The sequence below is a fragment of the Haplochromis burtoni genome, unplaced genomic scaffold, assembly GCF_018398535.1.
Source record: "Haplochromis burtoni strain Fernald_Lab_line unplaced genomic scaffold, NCSU_Asbu1 Contig_281, whole genome shotgun sequence".
Taxonomy (NCBI): domain Eukaryota; kingdom Metazoa; phylum Chordata; class Actinopteri; order Cichliformes; family Cichlidae; genus Haplochromis; species Haplochromis burtoni.
In genome coordinates, this window is record NW_024582642.1 from 263414 (window position 1) to 279140 (window position 15727).

At 40.0% G+C, this 15727-nt stretch overlaps 2 protein-coding genes across 4 annotated transcripts in view; one reads left to right on the forward strand and one right to left on the reverse strand.

Annotated features, from left to right (window-relative positions):
* Window positions 1-6680: 6680 nt before the first annotated feature.
* On the reverse strand, window positions 6681-11316 carry gja1b (gap junction protein alpha 1b). Its single transcript, XM_005940618.3, has 2 exons — window positions 11175-11316; window positions 6681-9759 (listed from the first exon to the last, which is right to left on the reverse strand). Exon 2 carries the CDS (start codon window positions 9741-9743, stop codon window positions 8577-8579), a length of 1167 nt encoding a protein of 388 aa, XP_005940680.1. The 5' UTR covers window positions 9744-9759; window positions 11175-11316; the 3' UTR covers window positions 6681-8576.
* Window positions 11317-14586: 3270 nt separating this feature from the next.
* Window positions 14587-15727, forward strand: part of LOC102302893 (gap junction Cx32.2 protein) — a 5085-nt gene continuing 3944 nt past the window's right edge. The window contains exons 1-2 of one of the 3 annotated variants that reach the window (XM_005940615.2): window positions 14587-14646; window positions 15459-15542. The gene's annotated coding sequence lies outside the window, so the exon portion shown is untranslated. Of the gene's footprint in view, window positions 15543-15727 lie in introns of all 3 variants that reach the window. The other 2 variants (XM_005940616.2, XM_042227790.1) reach the window with 2 other exon arrangements.

Genomic DNA, 15727 nt, shown 5'->3' on the forward strand with positions numbered 1-15727 from the left:
GAATTGAAAATTACTCTATTCTTCTATGTGCTTTTAATGATTCTGGGGAAAAACAAAACGTTTTGCATATAAATCTGCCTTAAGAGCTTAACATCCCTCTTACATCTTTTTCCTAAGATCTTGCTACAACCAACCATAATACAAAACAAGTCTTCTTCTGCTTCTGCTCTTGGGTAACCATTGTGAGTACTTAACTCTGTTCATTTTTGATGCCCCCCACACCTGTTGTCCTTGCACACCCCTTGCTTCAAAAACATAATCACTGATTGGTCCAACAATAAATGTCTGGCAGAAGCCCCCATCTGCAAGATCTTCAACCCCCACTTTTGACAGAGCTTTGACAGCATTCTGAGGGAGACTGAGAACATTGAGCCTGAATGGTCTTAACATCCCTCTTACATCTTTTTCCTAAAATCTTGCTACAACCAACCATAATACAAACCCCATCTTGCTTCTGCTCTTGGGTAACTATACCCATCACCATTTTATATAACTATAAAATCACCAATACACGTTCACGCTGCCATATATTGAACACACCTTGATTATCCCCAGATCGTGGCACCTAGTTTTGAACCTTCCCCATCTATCATGATCTTGCTGAAGTTTTTGTAAGAATCTGACTTTCTCTCTCCCTCCACATGAACTGTGACTGTGCAAGAGACCTTCTCCCTGGCACCCCACAACCCAAAACTTGAAAGAGAAGCCATGGAGCTTCTCTTTCAGAAGCACGTTGTGTAGCTCATAAAGCTTCTCTTCATGAGCCATGGCTCATAAATCCACGATTCAGTTGAAAATAAGGGCTGATCACAAGTGAAGGAATGTGCAGAGCTATTTCAGCTCCACAAACAGCCAATCTGCAGTTTGTGGAAATACCGCAGACCTTGTCAAAGCAAACAAAAGTAAATCATGACACATAATATGATGAGTTTATGATGAGGTGAGCTGAAAAGGAGGAGAGTACAGAAAGAGAAAATATGGAACTGTTGGCAACATGTAGCACTGTTCTTGAATTTTAGAACGTGACTTAATGTCTAGGCAAGGTGTGCGTGTGGTGATGTCTAAACAACGGGAATTCCCCACATCCCCAAAACTACAGAATCCCCTTAGTTCAAATGTACATTTTAAATAAGTTATGAAATAAATACATGCTGGAATAAATAGTTGCATGTGTTTAGCTTGGAGTAATATGTGTGTCACAATGTGTGTCACAAATGTGAGGGTAACCTAACCTGCTGGCTCACTGAGCAAGGGGCCAGGTGTCAGCTAGGATGTGCAACAGAGGTCACTTCTGACTGCTACTCTGGCATTTTTGGTATTGAGTCCTGGTTCATTAGAAAGGGATTAAATGGGCTTAACCCTGCTGGAAATGCCAAATCTGTGCAAAATAACCGGACACTTCCAGGCAAGGTGTATGTCCAATATAAAGAAAAGCACACATGAGCGGGGTGGCTATCCGACTGTCATGGTGACTATGTTGGACTTGGACTGCACACAGACCCTGGTCCACCAAACCCTTGTTCGGGCAGGGGCATTGTTGGAGGCAGAGTGGGTGGAGGTCAGGTGTGTGCCTTGGGACATACACAAATGTCCCATAGTGTCGCTATAAAATATAAATAAAATATAAGGGTAGAATATATAGAGTCAAGGCAGCAGTTAGCTCGCACCTGACACATTAATTCTGGGGACAGACTGGCTGGGATTTCATAACCTGTTGGGGTAATATGTGGGGATGTTTTTGTGACCAATTGTGCAGTGTAGTGTCTGTGTTGCACTCAGTGGGGAGACGAGGTTGTCCAACCTTGACTCTGTGGAGGAGACAGCAGGGCCTTCTTGCGAGGCCCTGCCACCTCTAGCAATTTACTCTAAAGGAAATTTCCCACTAGAGCAATTTTGTGATGAAAAAGAGATACTGATTTGACCAGGGGACATTGTTCAGGTTTCACACACTAAAAGAAATGTACAAATTACTGGGCATTAAATCTTTTTAGACCAGTGACTACCACCCTCAGACTGAAGGGTTGCTGGAGCAGCTGAATAAGACTTTAAAATTCATAATTCGTACGTTAATTAACATAGACGAACGCAATTGGAACTGCTAATTAGATCCTACGTTGTTTGCAGTGTGGGAGGTTCCTCAGGCCACCATGGGATTTTCGCCCACCGAGTGACCGTTCAGCCGGAAGTCACAGCGGATGTTGGACCTAATTAAAGGAAACTGGAAGAAAGCTCCAAGCCCAGCTAAAAATGAAATTCAGTGCCTCTTGGACCTGAGAGCAAACCTGCACATGTTGGAGAGATTGTCACAAGAGAATGTGCTCCAGGCCGAGGAACATCTGAACATCTGCACTGTGGTGCGGCCTGTCGTGGTGGTAACCCCCGAAACAAATGGTGGACACCAGAGGTGAAGGAAGCCAGTAGGCTGAAGAATGACAGGTACTGACAGGCCAAGTGGAATGCGGATCGGACAGTGGCTAAGGCCAAAACTTGAGAGTGAAAGGAGTTTAGAGAGGCCAAGGAAAAAGACTTTCAGACTGCCTCAAAGACATTTTGGCAAACCGTCGGGCAACTTGGGGGGGGAAGTGGCGTTCTACCTGTACTGTGTATAGTGCAGGTGGAGCGCTGCTGACTTCGACTGAGGACCTCCTTAATCCCACTGGCACATCTTCCGTGGTGGAAGCAGGGTCTGGGGACAAGGGGGATGACTCACCTAATTCTTGGGGTGAGGTCACTGAGGCAATTGGATAGATGTTGTAGGAATGTCTTGGTTGACACAACTCTACAATGTTGTGTTGAGATCAGAGGCAGTGCCTCTGGATTGGCAGACCGGGGTGGTGGCTCCTATCTTAAAGGGGGACTTGGGGGTGTGTTCCAACTATGGGGGAACACACTCCTCAGTCTCCCTGGGAAGGTCTATAGCAGAGTGCTGGAAAGGAGAGTGCATCTGTGAGTCGAACCTCGGATACAGGAGGAACAATGCAGTTTTCGTCCTGGTCATGGAACACTGGATCAGCTCTTTATCCTTTCAAGGCTACTTGAAGGTGCATAGGAGTTTGCCAAACCAGTCGACATGTGTTTTGGACATGTATAAGGCATGTGACCGTGTGCCTCAGAGTGTCCTGTGAGAGGTGCTTCAGGAGTATAGGGCGTCTGGGCCCTTGCTACGGGCAATTCAAACCATATACAACCTTTGCAAGAGCTTGGTCCGCATACCCTGCAATTAGTCAGATTCATTTTCAGTGGGTGATGAACTAGGTCAAGGCTGCCATTTGTTCCCGATTTTGTTTAGAATTTTTATGGACGGAATTTAGGAGTAGCCAAGTTGTGGAAGGCTTTCACTTGGGTGGTCTCAGAATCTCAACTCTGCTTTTTGTAGATGATGTGGTTCTATTGGCTTCATCTAGTGATGGCCTCCAGCTCACACTGGAACAGTTTGCAGCCAAGTGTGAAGTGGTCGGAATGAGAATCAGCACCTCCATCGTCCTCAGCCGCAAACGGATGGAGTGCCCATTCCAGGTCAAGGACGAGTTCCTGCTTTAAATGGAGGAGATTAATTATCTCGGGTTCTTGTTCACTAGTGACGGGAGAAGGGAGCAGAAGATCAATAGATCAATAGATGGATTGGGGCTGTGGCCACAGTGATGCAGACGCTGCACCGGTCCGTCGTGGTGAAGAGAGAGCTGAGTGTGAGAGCTCTTCATTTTCCAGTCAATTTACATCCCCACCCTCACCTGTGGTCACAAGGTGTGGGCCGTGACTGAAAGAACAAGATCGCAGATACAAGCGGTGGAAATGAGCCTCCTCCAAAGGGTGGCTGGCCTCTCCCTTAGAAACAAGGTGAGGAGTCCAGTCACCCAGGAGGGGCTCAGAGCAGAGTTGCTGCTCCTCCACATCGAAAGGAGCCAGTTGAGGTGGTTTAGGCATCTGTCAAGGATGTCTCCTGGGCGCCTCCTGGGTGAGGTGAGGAGGAGGACTCAGGGCAGACCCAGGACATGCTGTAAGGACTATATCTCTCTGCTGGCATGGGAACACATGGGAACCGGTGTTTCCACGGACAAGCTGAAGGAGGTCATCATCGGTGTCTGTAATAAAGCAACAACACATGTACCAAGCTGAGTATCTAATAAAGTGGCAACATGAGTATCTGAACAGATATGATTACGATTAAGTGCACTGCATTCTCTGTTGTGGCTATGGGTTGTTTATAACTCCTGAAGGCCTGTCTAATAATTTGACAATAAATTTTAAGTATGCTGGTGTTAGATTTGTTGAAACTGACTGTGTGATTTGCTGTTATTTGCTAATTTCTGAGGCAGGATTGATGGACTGGTGATAGAGAAAGTGATTTTTTTAGAGCATAATATATTATTTCGGGGATTTCCTTCTATTACATAATGAACCTTATAGAATAATGTTGTTGTATTATGGGAGTTGGGCGTTTGCCATTTGTAGTGAGACTAGTTCTTAAACAGCACTTTTCTACTTTACCTAAGCACTTACATGCCTCATTCACACAAGCACTTTTTCCAAAGCGTTCCAGCAAACATTCTCTCTGATGTTAAAACTGAGAGTGGACCACTATTATTCCATTAGTCTTTTTGTTAACTTTGATGTGCGTGTGTTTTTTTAAGGTGTAACCTACAGACAAGACTGTGAGAAATTTTGTGGAGGCACCCAGTGAAAGTTTTTTAGATAAGTATACTCAAGACTATCTGTTAAACAACTGCTCAGAATTATAAAATAGGTGTTGGGAATAAAGTCTTAAAAGAATGTGTGAAAGTACATTGTAAAAGTATTTTAATAATAATTAAATGTGTTGTGTGAGGCTTTAGATATTGCTTCTTCCTCAAGGACACTGAGGACTTACCATCGTAAAGCCCTGGAGTTTTGTTTTGTGACTTTTTTTGAAGAAACTGGAATTGGAAAAAATAAAAGAAGCTTTGGAAAAGGAAAATCTAAAACCAGTAAAAACCAGAGGTGGAGTTTAGTTAAAGAAGGCATGCTGACTGATGGTGTTGTGCACATGGACGTTGGGCATTAAGTGTCTGGTATCTGATTTTCTGCATAACTTGTAGTTGTTCCCTAAATTTAATAAAAGTGATTCAGAGAGTTTTTTTTCAGTGTTTGAATGTTTGGCTGTGGCTCTGTTGCACTGGAGTTTTTACCAGCAATACACAAGGAGGTTATTCTTCTTTGAGCAACACAGACTGTTTTAATCTGCTGTTCTGAAGTAGTACTAGATGAAAGTAGCCATGTGACAGATTTTCAGGTGAGACAGAATTGGCTGTAGCAGAGGAATGCTCAGATTTTGCTCAGTTCAGGTAAAAATCTGTACATTTTGTCAAAAGTGAAGAAAAATGGTTCTGGCTCAGAAGGCTAAAGGAAAGAATAAAAAGTTCAGCATACCACTGACCCCATCACAAGACACACACACACACACACACACACACACACACACACACACACACTTACACTTCTTTGCCTTTTTAACTTGAGTCACATGTGGTCTTCAAGCTGCACCTTAGCTCTCTGCACACATGTGGTTTGATTTAGTGCTGTGGAAAGATTAAATGGGAAAGTTAGAAATGTGAAAAAGAGCCATGTCCTTCCTATTATGAAATTTAACTCAATTTGTCAGAAACCAAAGGTACCCTTTAAGAATAACTACCTCTGGAGCCTAACAACTCTCATGGATCTGGATTATGACTTGGTTTAAGAGGTGATCAGAAAGTGTTGAAAGCATTAAGTGTAGACTATTCTACAAATGCCATCACAGTGACGTTATAAAACATCTAATCTTAAAATTGAAAATGTATGTCTGTTTATATTTGGTAGTGCAAGTCACATGTCACATTCTTTGTAATCTTGCCTCTGTACACCACAAAAGTGGATTTTAAATGAAACAATCAAGATGTATGTGAAGTGAAGATTTTGATCTATAATTCAAGGAGTTAAATTTTTATGCATAGTAATACATTTTAGCAATATATAATTCACCAAACAAGTGAAACAAACTACAAAAAACATAAGCATATATCCATCCATCCATTCGCTTCTGCTTATCCTTTTCAGGGTCGCGGGGGGCGCTGGAGCCTATCTCAGCTGTCAGCTGAGGCGGGGCACATTTTTTTATTCAAAAATAATAATTCAAGAACTGTAGCTAAGGAAAAAATATTAATTTTACTTGGCAAACCTTTTGACAGCTCTAGCAATAAGAGCTGTCAAAAATATAAATTAGTCACACTGTCTGACAATTGACCTGCTCATCTCCAGCTACATGCAGGACTTGCAATTGGCAAGTGTTATTTCTCTTTAAGCTTGTAAAGCAAAAAATAAAGATAGAAAAAACTGAAACCTAACTTACCATAAAAGTAAACTGTAATGACATGTTGTACAATAAAGGGCTATTCTATTTTATTCTATTCTATTCTATTTTAAACATGTCGAAATATGTCTGTTCTAAAAATGTTAAAGATGAAAAATATTTTTTGTAGAATAAACCTTGACTAACATAACATTAATCAACACCAAAAATTTTATGTGAGGTAAATAAGTATTTTTGAAAACATCTTAACATAGATGACATAATGTACTTTAACAGTTCTTTATTGGCAGGTGTTTAGTTCTAACAACAGCAATGGCTAATAATGGCCACATATTAAATAAAAATCAATCACTGCTTAAGAAAGAAAAATGTTTATTGGTTAAAGAAGTATTTAAAAACGTTTTATTTTACCGTCATATACTTACACTTTACAGCAGTGGACCCCACACATGAGCATTGTCTGAATACTTGCAAGCAGTAATTATTGCTTCTCTTCTGTCATTGAACAACATTACTGTACCTCACCGAGATATTTGGTGATTAAAAGTCTGATGTTATTGATTATAATAATGTCTGTGTTATAAAATAAATTAGTAACATGTTCATCATGTCATCAGAAAACCACATACTATGTGTATCATAATGCTTCTCAGTCTCCCATGTCTCAGTGCAACTCCTATTGTAGCCAAAATATCAGTTACATATGCAAATACTCCAAAACAATGACCAACTGGCAATTGAAGCAAAATCGCAGTAAAAGACATTCAAATTGAGATTTATCTTAGTGTTTGGTAGTTGTGGAGCTACACTGGCATATCTTTATTAGAAATGACTAAATATTAGTCCGCATCTATAAGCAGTCTTCTACAAACTCACATTTTGATTGCGACACAGTTAGCTTGATTTACATTCCTAAATATCTACTTCTCAAGCAGCAAATTAAATTGAGCTACACTAAGTTTGAAAAACAAAAAAAATCGAATATGTAAAATGCAGAAAATCATTCGAGTGTCTTTGTTTCTCACAATAGGTTAAAAAAAAGGAACACATTTCAGCAAATGACTGACAGTAATAAAGCCTTTCTTAATAGAACAAACATATTTTGCTGAGTGACAGCAGCTTGCTACCATCATCCCTGCCACCCCTGTGCACACTTCAAAACATGATAAAAGCACTAAAACCTTACACTACACAAATTCAAAGTTTATCAGATAATAAACAATATTATCTGACATATTACCTGATAATAAACGGCAATAAACAGTTTGTGGGGGACTTGTTTGCTTTACTGAGTAGTAGTCAATTTTCTGTCTTAGTGGTAGTTCTCCTAAAGATCCTGGCAATAAATATTAATTTACAAAACATATAAACCCTTTACTGTTAGTCACTGTTAAAGAATTAACCAAGTTATTTATACAACAGCATTGAGCAATAACTTTGTGTTGTGACTAGGGCAACTGACAAATTAGAAGAAATCAACACATCTTTGGGTGAATGAAAATGAGAATGAAAGTAAAGAAACTGAACCAAACTGCACTGATTGGTTGTGGTACCACACTTCATAACAGCACTACAAAACTCAATTTTAAACAGTGTGTTCTTGTTATCCCAAATTCTCTATTGCATGACATTTATATCACTTGACAACATTAGGAAATTTAGATGCACAGGTATGAAGATTTGTGGCTCGCTGTCGTTTATCAGACAAATACAGTGTTCACTGATCTCGACTAAACATAAATGAAACTGAGTGTGTAGTAGCCACTTTACAAAACATTAATGCTGCAAAGCTACTAATGCTTCATACTATCGTATTTCATGAAAAAGGACATCATCAACTGGAAAAACATGAGGAACATTGAAAGAAACAAAAACAGTAAATCTTTTATGTAATATCAGTAAATTAAAACCAAAGCTGTCAACTTGTGGGGCTGTGTTCTTGAACAGATTATTAATGTTGGTTGTGTTATACTCTTTCAAATCCCAATTCGTGTGGCTACAATATTCTCTTGAGGCTGGGTTAAAAGCACTAAAAAGTAAAACTCAGTCAGAAAATACTTGTACCTTTGATATTATTACATAATGGTTTTAATGTTTCTTGAACTGACTAAAAGTCTCTATATTGAAGACGGTGCTTGAGATTAGTCACACCTCTCAAATAAACCTATGTGATAAAGTGTTTCCTGATGTTTCTGGCTTCAACCAGAAATTCTGTCAGCCAGAGAGAGGTGGAAAGAGACGAAACCGTGTTTTAAACATCCAGGTCATCTGGCCTGGCTCGGCTGCTCATTCTGCTGCTGGCCCTGCTACAAGGCCTGGCATCCATCAACCCTATCGGCTGCAGCTCGTGTCCTGCTGAGGAAGACAGTTTCTTATGCTCGTGGGTATCATCTGGGAAATCAAAGGCTTGTGCGTGGGAGTTTGAAATAGTGCTTCCTCCACCAGTCTGTCCAAGACGGTTCTGTTCTGTAGAGTAGTTAGCCCAGTTCTGCTCGTTGGCCTGCTTATTATAATTACGGCACGAGCCAGTTCCCCGCTCCCCTGTGGCAAGCTTGTAGCCAGGGGGGGACATTGGTGAGAGTGGGGCAGTTGGGGATGAGCAGCCATTATAGTAGGCATACTTCGTAGTAGAGAGTTCTTTAGGGGTAGGGCTTAAGGTGCCTCCGCTGGGGTAGAGTGTGGGTTGTTGTTTGCCTTTTACACGATCTTTGATCCTCTTAAAGAACACATAGAAAAGTTCAATGACATTGAGCAGCAATGACACCAGTGAGACCACCAACATGAAAATAATGAATACGGTCTTCTCTGTGGGACGAGACAAGAAACAGTCCACTCGGTGTGGACATGGGTTCCTCTCACAGGTGTAGACTGCACTCAGACTGAACCCATATATGTACCACTGAATAACCAGGAAGCCCACTTCAAACATAGACTTGAAAAAAATGCTCACTATATAGGTTCTAAGGAGGGCTCCTTTCATCTTGACTTTGCCATGTTCCTCAATACCATACTTTAGCTTTTTCATCTCAATTTTCTTTAAAGGTATGTCGACGTCACCTCCGTCATTTTGCACAGCTTTGAGATCCTCTTCTTTTCTGTTGAGTTTCTGCTCTTTCCTGTTCAGATAGAAGACATGAGCCAGGTAGAGAAGTGTAGGTGTCGACACAAAAATAATCTGGAGAACCCAGAAGCGAACGTGGGAAATGGGGAAGGATTTATCGTAACAGACATTTTCACACCCAGGCTGCTGGGTGTTACACTTGAAGGCTGACTGCTCATCTCCCCAGGCCGATTCGACTGCAGTACCGAGCACCAGGATCCTGAATATGAAGAGCACCGACAGCCAGACCTTCCCACCAGCAGTAGAGTAAGCCTGAACTTTGTCCAGCAGACGACCCAGAGCACTCCAGTCACCCATGTTCAGGGAGTATTAGCTAGTGGGAAAAAAGAACAATGTTGAAGTGGTTGCAGTGTACAAACTGTGTTACACAAACCGTTATCAAAGTTAGGAGCAGGAACCCTGTTTCTGGGAAAGATCCCTAAGATTCTTGCCATTAGCTTTATTTTGGGTTATTTTTTCCACAACTATCCAAAAAACTAAATTGCGCTGAATAATACAAAGTCTGATGTCTCATCAGTACTCAAAATAATTTGGTATATTCAGTTTAATGTCGCCTTTGAAAGAGGTCATACTATTTTAAGACGTCACGGAATCGTTTTCAGCAGGCACACCAAAAAGTAGACTGTACTGTTAATTATACTATCATATGATAAATCACATGCTTGTAACACATAATACACACACATTAAGACATGTTACTTCAGAGAGCCATGGCAGCGTTGGATATATGTTTGTAAGGCAACTTTTGCGGGGAAGTGTGAAACAGCAGCCTAATCCCCATGGTGCCTGTAGTAAGTAAGTAACTGCATGTGATCTCACTTATACATGTAAATGGTAAATGCACTGGTGCTTTCTATCTAATATTACACACATTCACACTCCAGTGGACATGTCTCACGCAGACTAGTGCAGCCAGGAGTTGAACCACCAGTCTTCAAATTAGTAGATGACCTGTTCTATCTCCTTAGCTGACAAGTTATACACAATGCAATGTATTTCTGTGAACATTAATTGGAAATGTGAAAATTAACTTTAGTTTGGGAGTGTTTGGCCTTTATATTTAAATATAAGAAGTGCAAAATTTGAGCTACTAAGAGTTTAAGGTAAATTAAGCTTTCATTGGTATTAGATAGGGAACACATCCCGCCACTTTCCACATGAATGAGTTTGTTTGAGTGAAATGATCAAGACAAAGCAGAACAATAGACTCCAACACAATGACCTACTCAGCAAACCACTCAAAAGTACTAAGAGTACTATGGTTTTCATTGAAAAGAAACAATGTTCAAGGGAAAAGAGAGTGAGCCCTAACTCTGAGTTTCCTGACTTCAGTGGCTTTTAAGCAAAGCAATAAATGCCACAAGAGAGGCAGAGAATTTGAAATATAAAAAGAACTTTCATTAAATTAAAATCGAAAAGAGGTCATTGGCCCACTACATAAATTAAAAATCGAGATAGTAAAAACACACAAATAAATAAATAAATCTGGCTTTTATCAGCCATTGCTCCTTGTAGATGTAAACCAGGTTGTAGGTTTGATTTCTACAAAAACGAAAAAAGCTGACAAAGCATTCACCTTGGAGAAAGGGATACTCAAAGTTTCTAAGACAAGGCGCATGTGGTCTAGAGCGCACCGGAGTTTATCCGAATATTTCTAAGAGCAACAGGCGGACAGCGTTTTCCTTCGGACGCGTTTTTTTTTTTAAAGCCAAACTTTCTTTTACTTACCTGGAAAGTTACAGAGACAAAAAAGGTGGCCCGTTCCCCGCCACTTGGCAAAGTTAAAATCCAAGTTTGGCATCAGTAGGAAAACTGAGTCGAACTTGTCAAACTTCCCTTATAACGGTGCCGTCAGAGAAGTTACAGTCACCTGATCTCTACGTCAAGACCGAAGCCCCTGCTGCTGGGAGGGCAAAGAAAAAAAAGACTCCTACAGAAACAGCCAATGTGTGGTGTTTCGGGCTTTATTGCTTCATAAGCACATGAGAACACGTACCATCACGTGGAACTAATGTTAAAACGCAGGGTTACAAATACAAAATACCTCGAACCAACAGATATGCCTCCTGTGTGCAAACTACTTTGACATGTATTTGCGTCAGTACATCAGTAGGAGAATGTAACTATGTAGCTACAATTCTTCTTCACATTTCTCCGGCAGCTGGGAATACTTGCTACTGTGCAGATGATAGTTAAATCAAGGTAAAGGGGTCCATGTGAAAAAGACAATAGGTAACGTACACACCTGCCTATCAGTTCAAAAAAAACACGAACACTTTAAAACAGGACCTTCTACTACTTATATACTTATATATACTTGGGCGGTTTCTGTTTCACTGTGTATAATATAGTGCTCATATTGCCAATAAAGCCCGTTTTTTAGGCCTTACACAGGGTCCTGGTTATGCTTCACCGAGCACTCAAACTGAAATTCCTCATTTAATTTTTAGTAACTTTCCATTAAACCATTCCGGGCTCCCATAACACACTTGATTGGTACACAGCACCATCTAGTGATGAAAATAAAACAATGCAGGTGTTGTATCAAATAGAATAGAACAGGTAACCCTTTATTGTCATTGAACATGTGCAACGAAATTTCGGGTGCTCCACACCAATTGTGCAGGAACAAAATATAAATAGAATACAACAGGAATATATATATATATATATATATACATACATATATATGGGTGACTGGAGTGCTCAGAGATCTCTACTCATCTCTGGGAGATGTTAGACGGATCAGCTGCTAACTGAGATTTCTCTGCTTATTTTTGCCATGTTAGATTCAAGAGGATTTGGATTTCTGTTGTCTTCCTGCTGGATTACAACTTCCAAAGAATTCTACTGTTTTTCTATGGATTATAACTTTGAGAAGATTTGGATTTCCACTGTATTCTTGCTCGATTGAATCCACTGGACTATTATTATCAACATGAACCAGAGATAAGTGCATCTTCAGGCCTGGATAGATTGTTCTCTCCTCAACCTCTCTCATCTCAAGGACCACAACAAATGAGAATGGAGAATTCAAGTGCTTTGATTATTTTATTATTTTTGATTTGGCTTTTGCTTTTCTCCTACTAAATGGCCTAATAAAACAATACTGCATTCAACAAGTCTAAATTGTGGACATTCCTATTTTAACCTCTTGTGAAGGAGTAACAGTAAAAACCTGCATATTATAAGATCACTCAAAGGGATTCTTACAGGTTACAAGATCCTTGGGGTCTCCCATTAATTTAGTGTCCAGGCTACCAAGTTAAACCCAGTTAGTTACCAAGTACACATATTTAGAGGAGAGCTGCTGATAACAGGTGTGGCTAAAGATTTTCTACACCAGTCTTTGACTGGGTTATGTTGTTGAACCAAAGGAAAGTGTGGGGAATCAAAAATAAATAGTGATGTACTCACAGTGGTTTCCTGAGAGATGAAGTGAGATGGGTTTGATGTGAAGTATGATGTTGGTGAGATCTTGGCCGTTCAGAGTCTCGGGGAGAGAAACCAAGGGTGTGCCTAATTGCTTAGCTAGATTAGAATCCAAAAAAACGTTGCTCTACCCTGGAGTTGACTAATGCCTGGAGTTAATATTTTACAATGGATCGCAACAGGAATCAATAATCAAGGTAGGGATGAGTTCATTTATAACAATCACCCTATTTCCAGCCACTATCCTCCTGCTCTGCTCCTCAAGTGTCAAATGAAACACTTTAAAGAGCAGCACTGCTCAACACTTCATTTGAAACAGTTATTCATTCCAGTGAGAGATATCTCATTGGAATTAATAAATGCCTGTGCCCACTGCAGCGCTCTGCCTCTCATACAAAATCAGAGGCACAAGCTTTGCAAAGCCATTCAAAGATCATCATACACAAAGTTATAAAACCCAGTTTGTTTTCTCCACCTCACCAGAGAAAGTTTCAAGTTATGTCAGAACTTTCTCAGTGGGCTCTGGCAGAGAAAGCTGAGGTGGAGAAGTAGTTGAATTAGACAGAGCTGACTCCACCCCAAGTCACAGGAGCTTTGATTGGCAGGTGCAGTCTGCTGTGAATTGCAGAGAGAGTAGGAACGCTGAGAGGAGGTCCACCATTTACTTTCTAAAAGCAAAGAGTGACTGTTTCAAACTGACAGTTGGACTAACCAGCTGGCATTTTTTTTCCCCAGTAAGTGAAATCTGTGTTTTCAAGGCTAATTTATGTCCTTAGCTAGGTAGCTAAAATGAGCCATTGGCTGTTGGAAAAAGTTCGTGATATGAATATGAATGAAGCTGCCCTTACTAAAGAAATCACTCCATTGTCCTTAAATGTTAATAAAGTCATGGGTTAGATATTAAAGCAGCAAGAAGTTTAGAGACCTGCAGCAGGCAGCTGAAGATGAGGCAGAAACAGAAAAGTCACTGGAACTGCTAAGTGTCCAACTAACTTTACTGTAATAGTAATAATTATTTAGCTGAACTTTACTTCAGCCTTCTGCGTAGAGCTGATCATTACATATGTGCAAACAGAAGCGTGTTTCTGTCTCTCTCCACACAAGCATTAACACCAACACTAACATTTATAAAATGGTGCACTACGATCTCTTGTTAACGGCCGATGTAATGCAGCTTTAATGGAAAATGAATTACTGAATGGACTGAAAATGTTCTCACTGTATTCTTCACTCAAAAACTGCCCGTAGTATCAGATCCAGTTTACTAAAATCTCAGTTTGCTGATAACTCACAAAGTAAAAGAAACAGGATTCATGAAAAAATATTGCAAAAACTAATATTTATGTGCTGTAACCAAATGGTGACATTTGACATGATAAAGCAAAAGTTACGTTTAAGTTTTCCAGTTTGTTTCAATTATTCAGGCTAAAAACCAGGTTAAATTATTCTTAATGAGGTATTGTTAAAATATACTGCACAGCTTACATCCTTTTAGCGAAATAATATGAATATGATACATTACCATGTCGTTAATAATTATAATTGCTGTTGGTTAGCCACTCCAAACTGGATGAAAATGGTGAAGCTGTCCCTGTCATTATAATTGGGTGACAGTAGTGACATTAGTAAAGAGTGTGGGTGGGACAGTCAGGCAGAGCAGGGAGGAATCTGATGATTTAGCAAGATTAGCCTGAATTATAACAAGGAAGTGAGAATAATCTGAGTTACAACCCAAGAACTGACTGGACTAGAGAGGACTCTTAGCGAGGTAGGAAAGTTTTCAAAACAAGAAAAGTCAATTTTGTATAAATAAAACTTAATCTTTGTTTGTATTATGAAAACAGAATTTAATTCTCTGATTATATTTGACAGTGTTCAGGAATTAAATTTTAACCGGATTTCACACATACACACAATCGGATACTGTCGATGTAATTCAGAATCGAAAACCTTTATAACATCCTTCTTTACTCCTTTACATTAGTTTGGTTACTATCAGCAAAGAAATATCTGCGGCAGTAAATTAAATTTCACTGTCTCTTGGTGGAACAGGAGAAAGCATATGATTGGGTGCCAAAAGAGGAACATGACATGAGGAAGTCAGGAGTAGCAGAGAGGCATGTGATAGTGATACAGGATATGTATGAAGAGTGGGGTTGGATTACATCTGGGATTGGCTCTAAGCCCTTTTTTTCTGCAGTGATAAAGGACAGATTAACTGATGAGGTGTGGTAGGAGTCTCTGTGAACTATACAGGTAACAGACATCATTATGAGGGTAGGGAGCAGGTGGAAAAGAGCCTGGAGGAGTGGTGGTATGCTCTGGGAGAGAGGACGAATAAAATTCAGTAGAAACAAGACAGAATATATGTATGTAAATGAGAGGACGACAGAAAGGTGAACATGTAAGGAGGAGAAATAGTGTGGGTAGATGAATTTACATGCCTGGATTCAGCCGTCCAAAACAACAGACAGTGAGCAAGAGAGGAAGCCAGGCAGGCTAGAGTGGGTTGAGTCTTCTCCATTCTGCCTATTTGACAGTTTCAAAATTTGTAATTTGTTTCAGCTTTTGTGATTACAGGTGGAGCTAGCTTCCAACAGGAGGACTTTGGCTTCAGGACAACCTTGAAGGCAGCATATTCTTTTCATTTGAATTGCACAAAAAGTAATCATTTATTTAAAAATTATGTTCTAAGTAGTACTTAAAAATAATTATACATTTAATTACAAATTATGTATGTTTATATACAGAGACACATGTACAGTGGGGCAAAAAAGTATTTAGTCAGCCACCGATTGTGCAAGTTCCCCCACCTAAAATGATGACAGAGGTCAGTAATTTGCACCAGA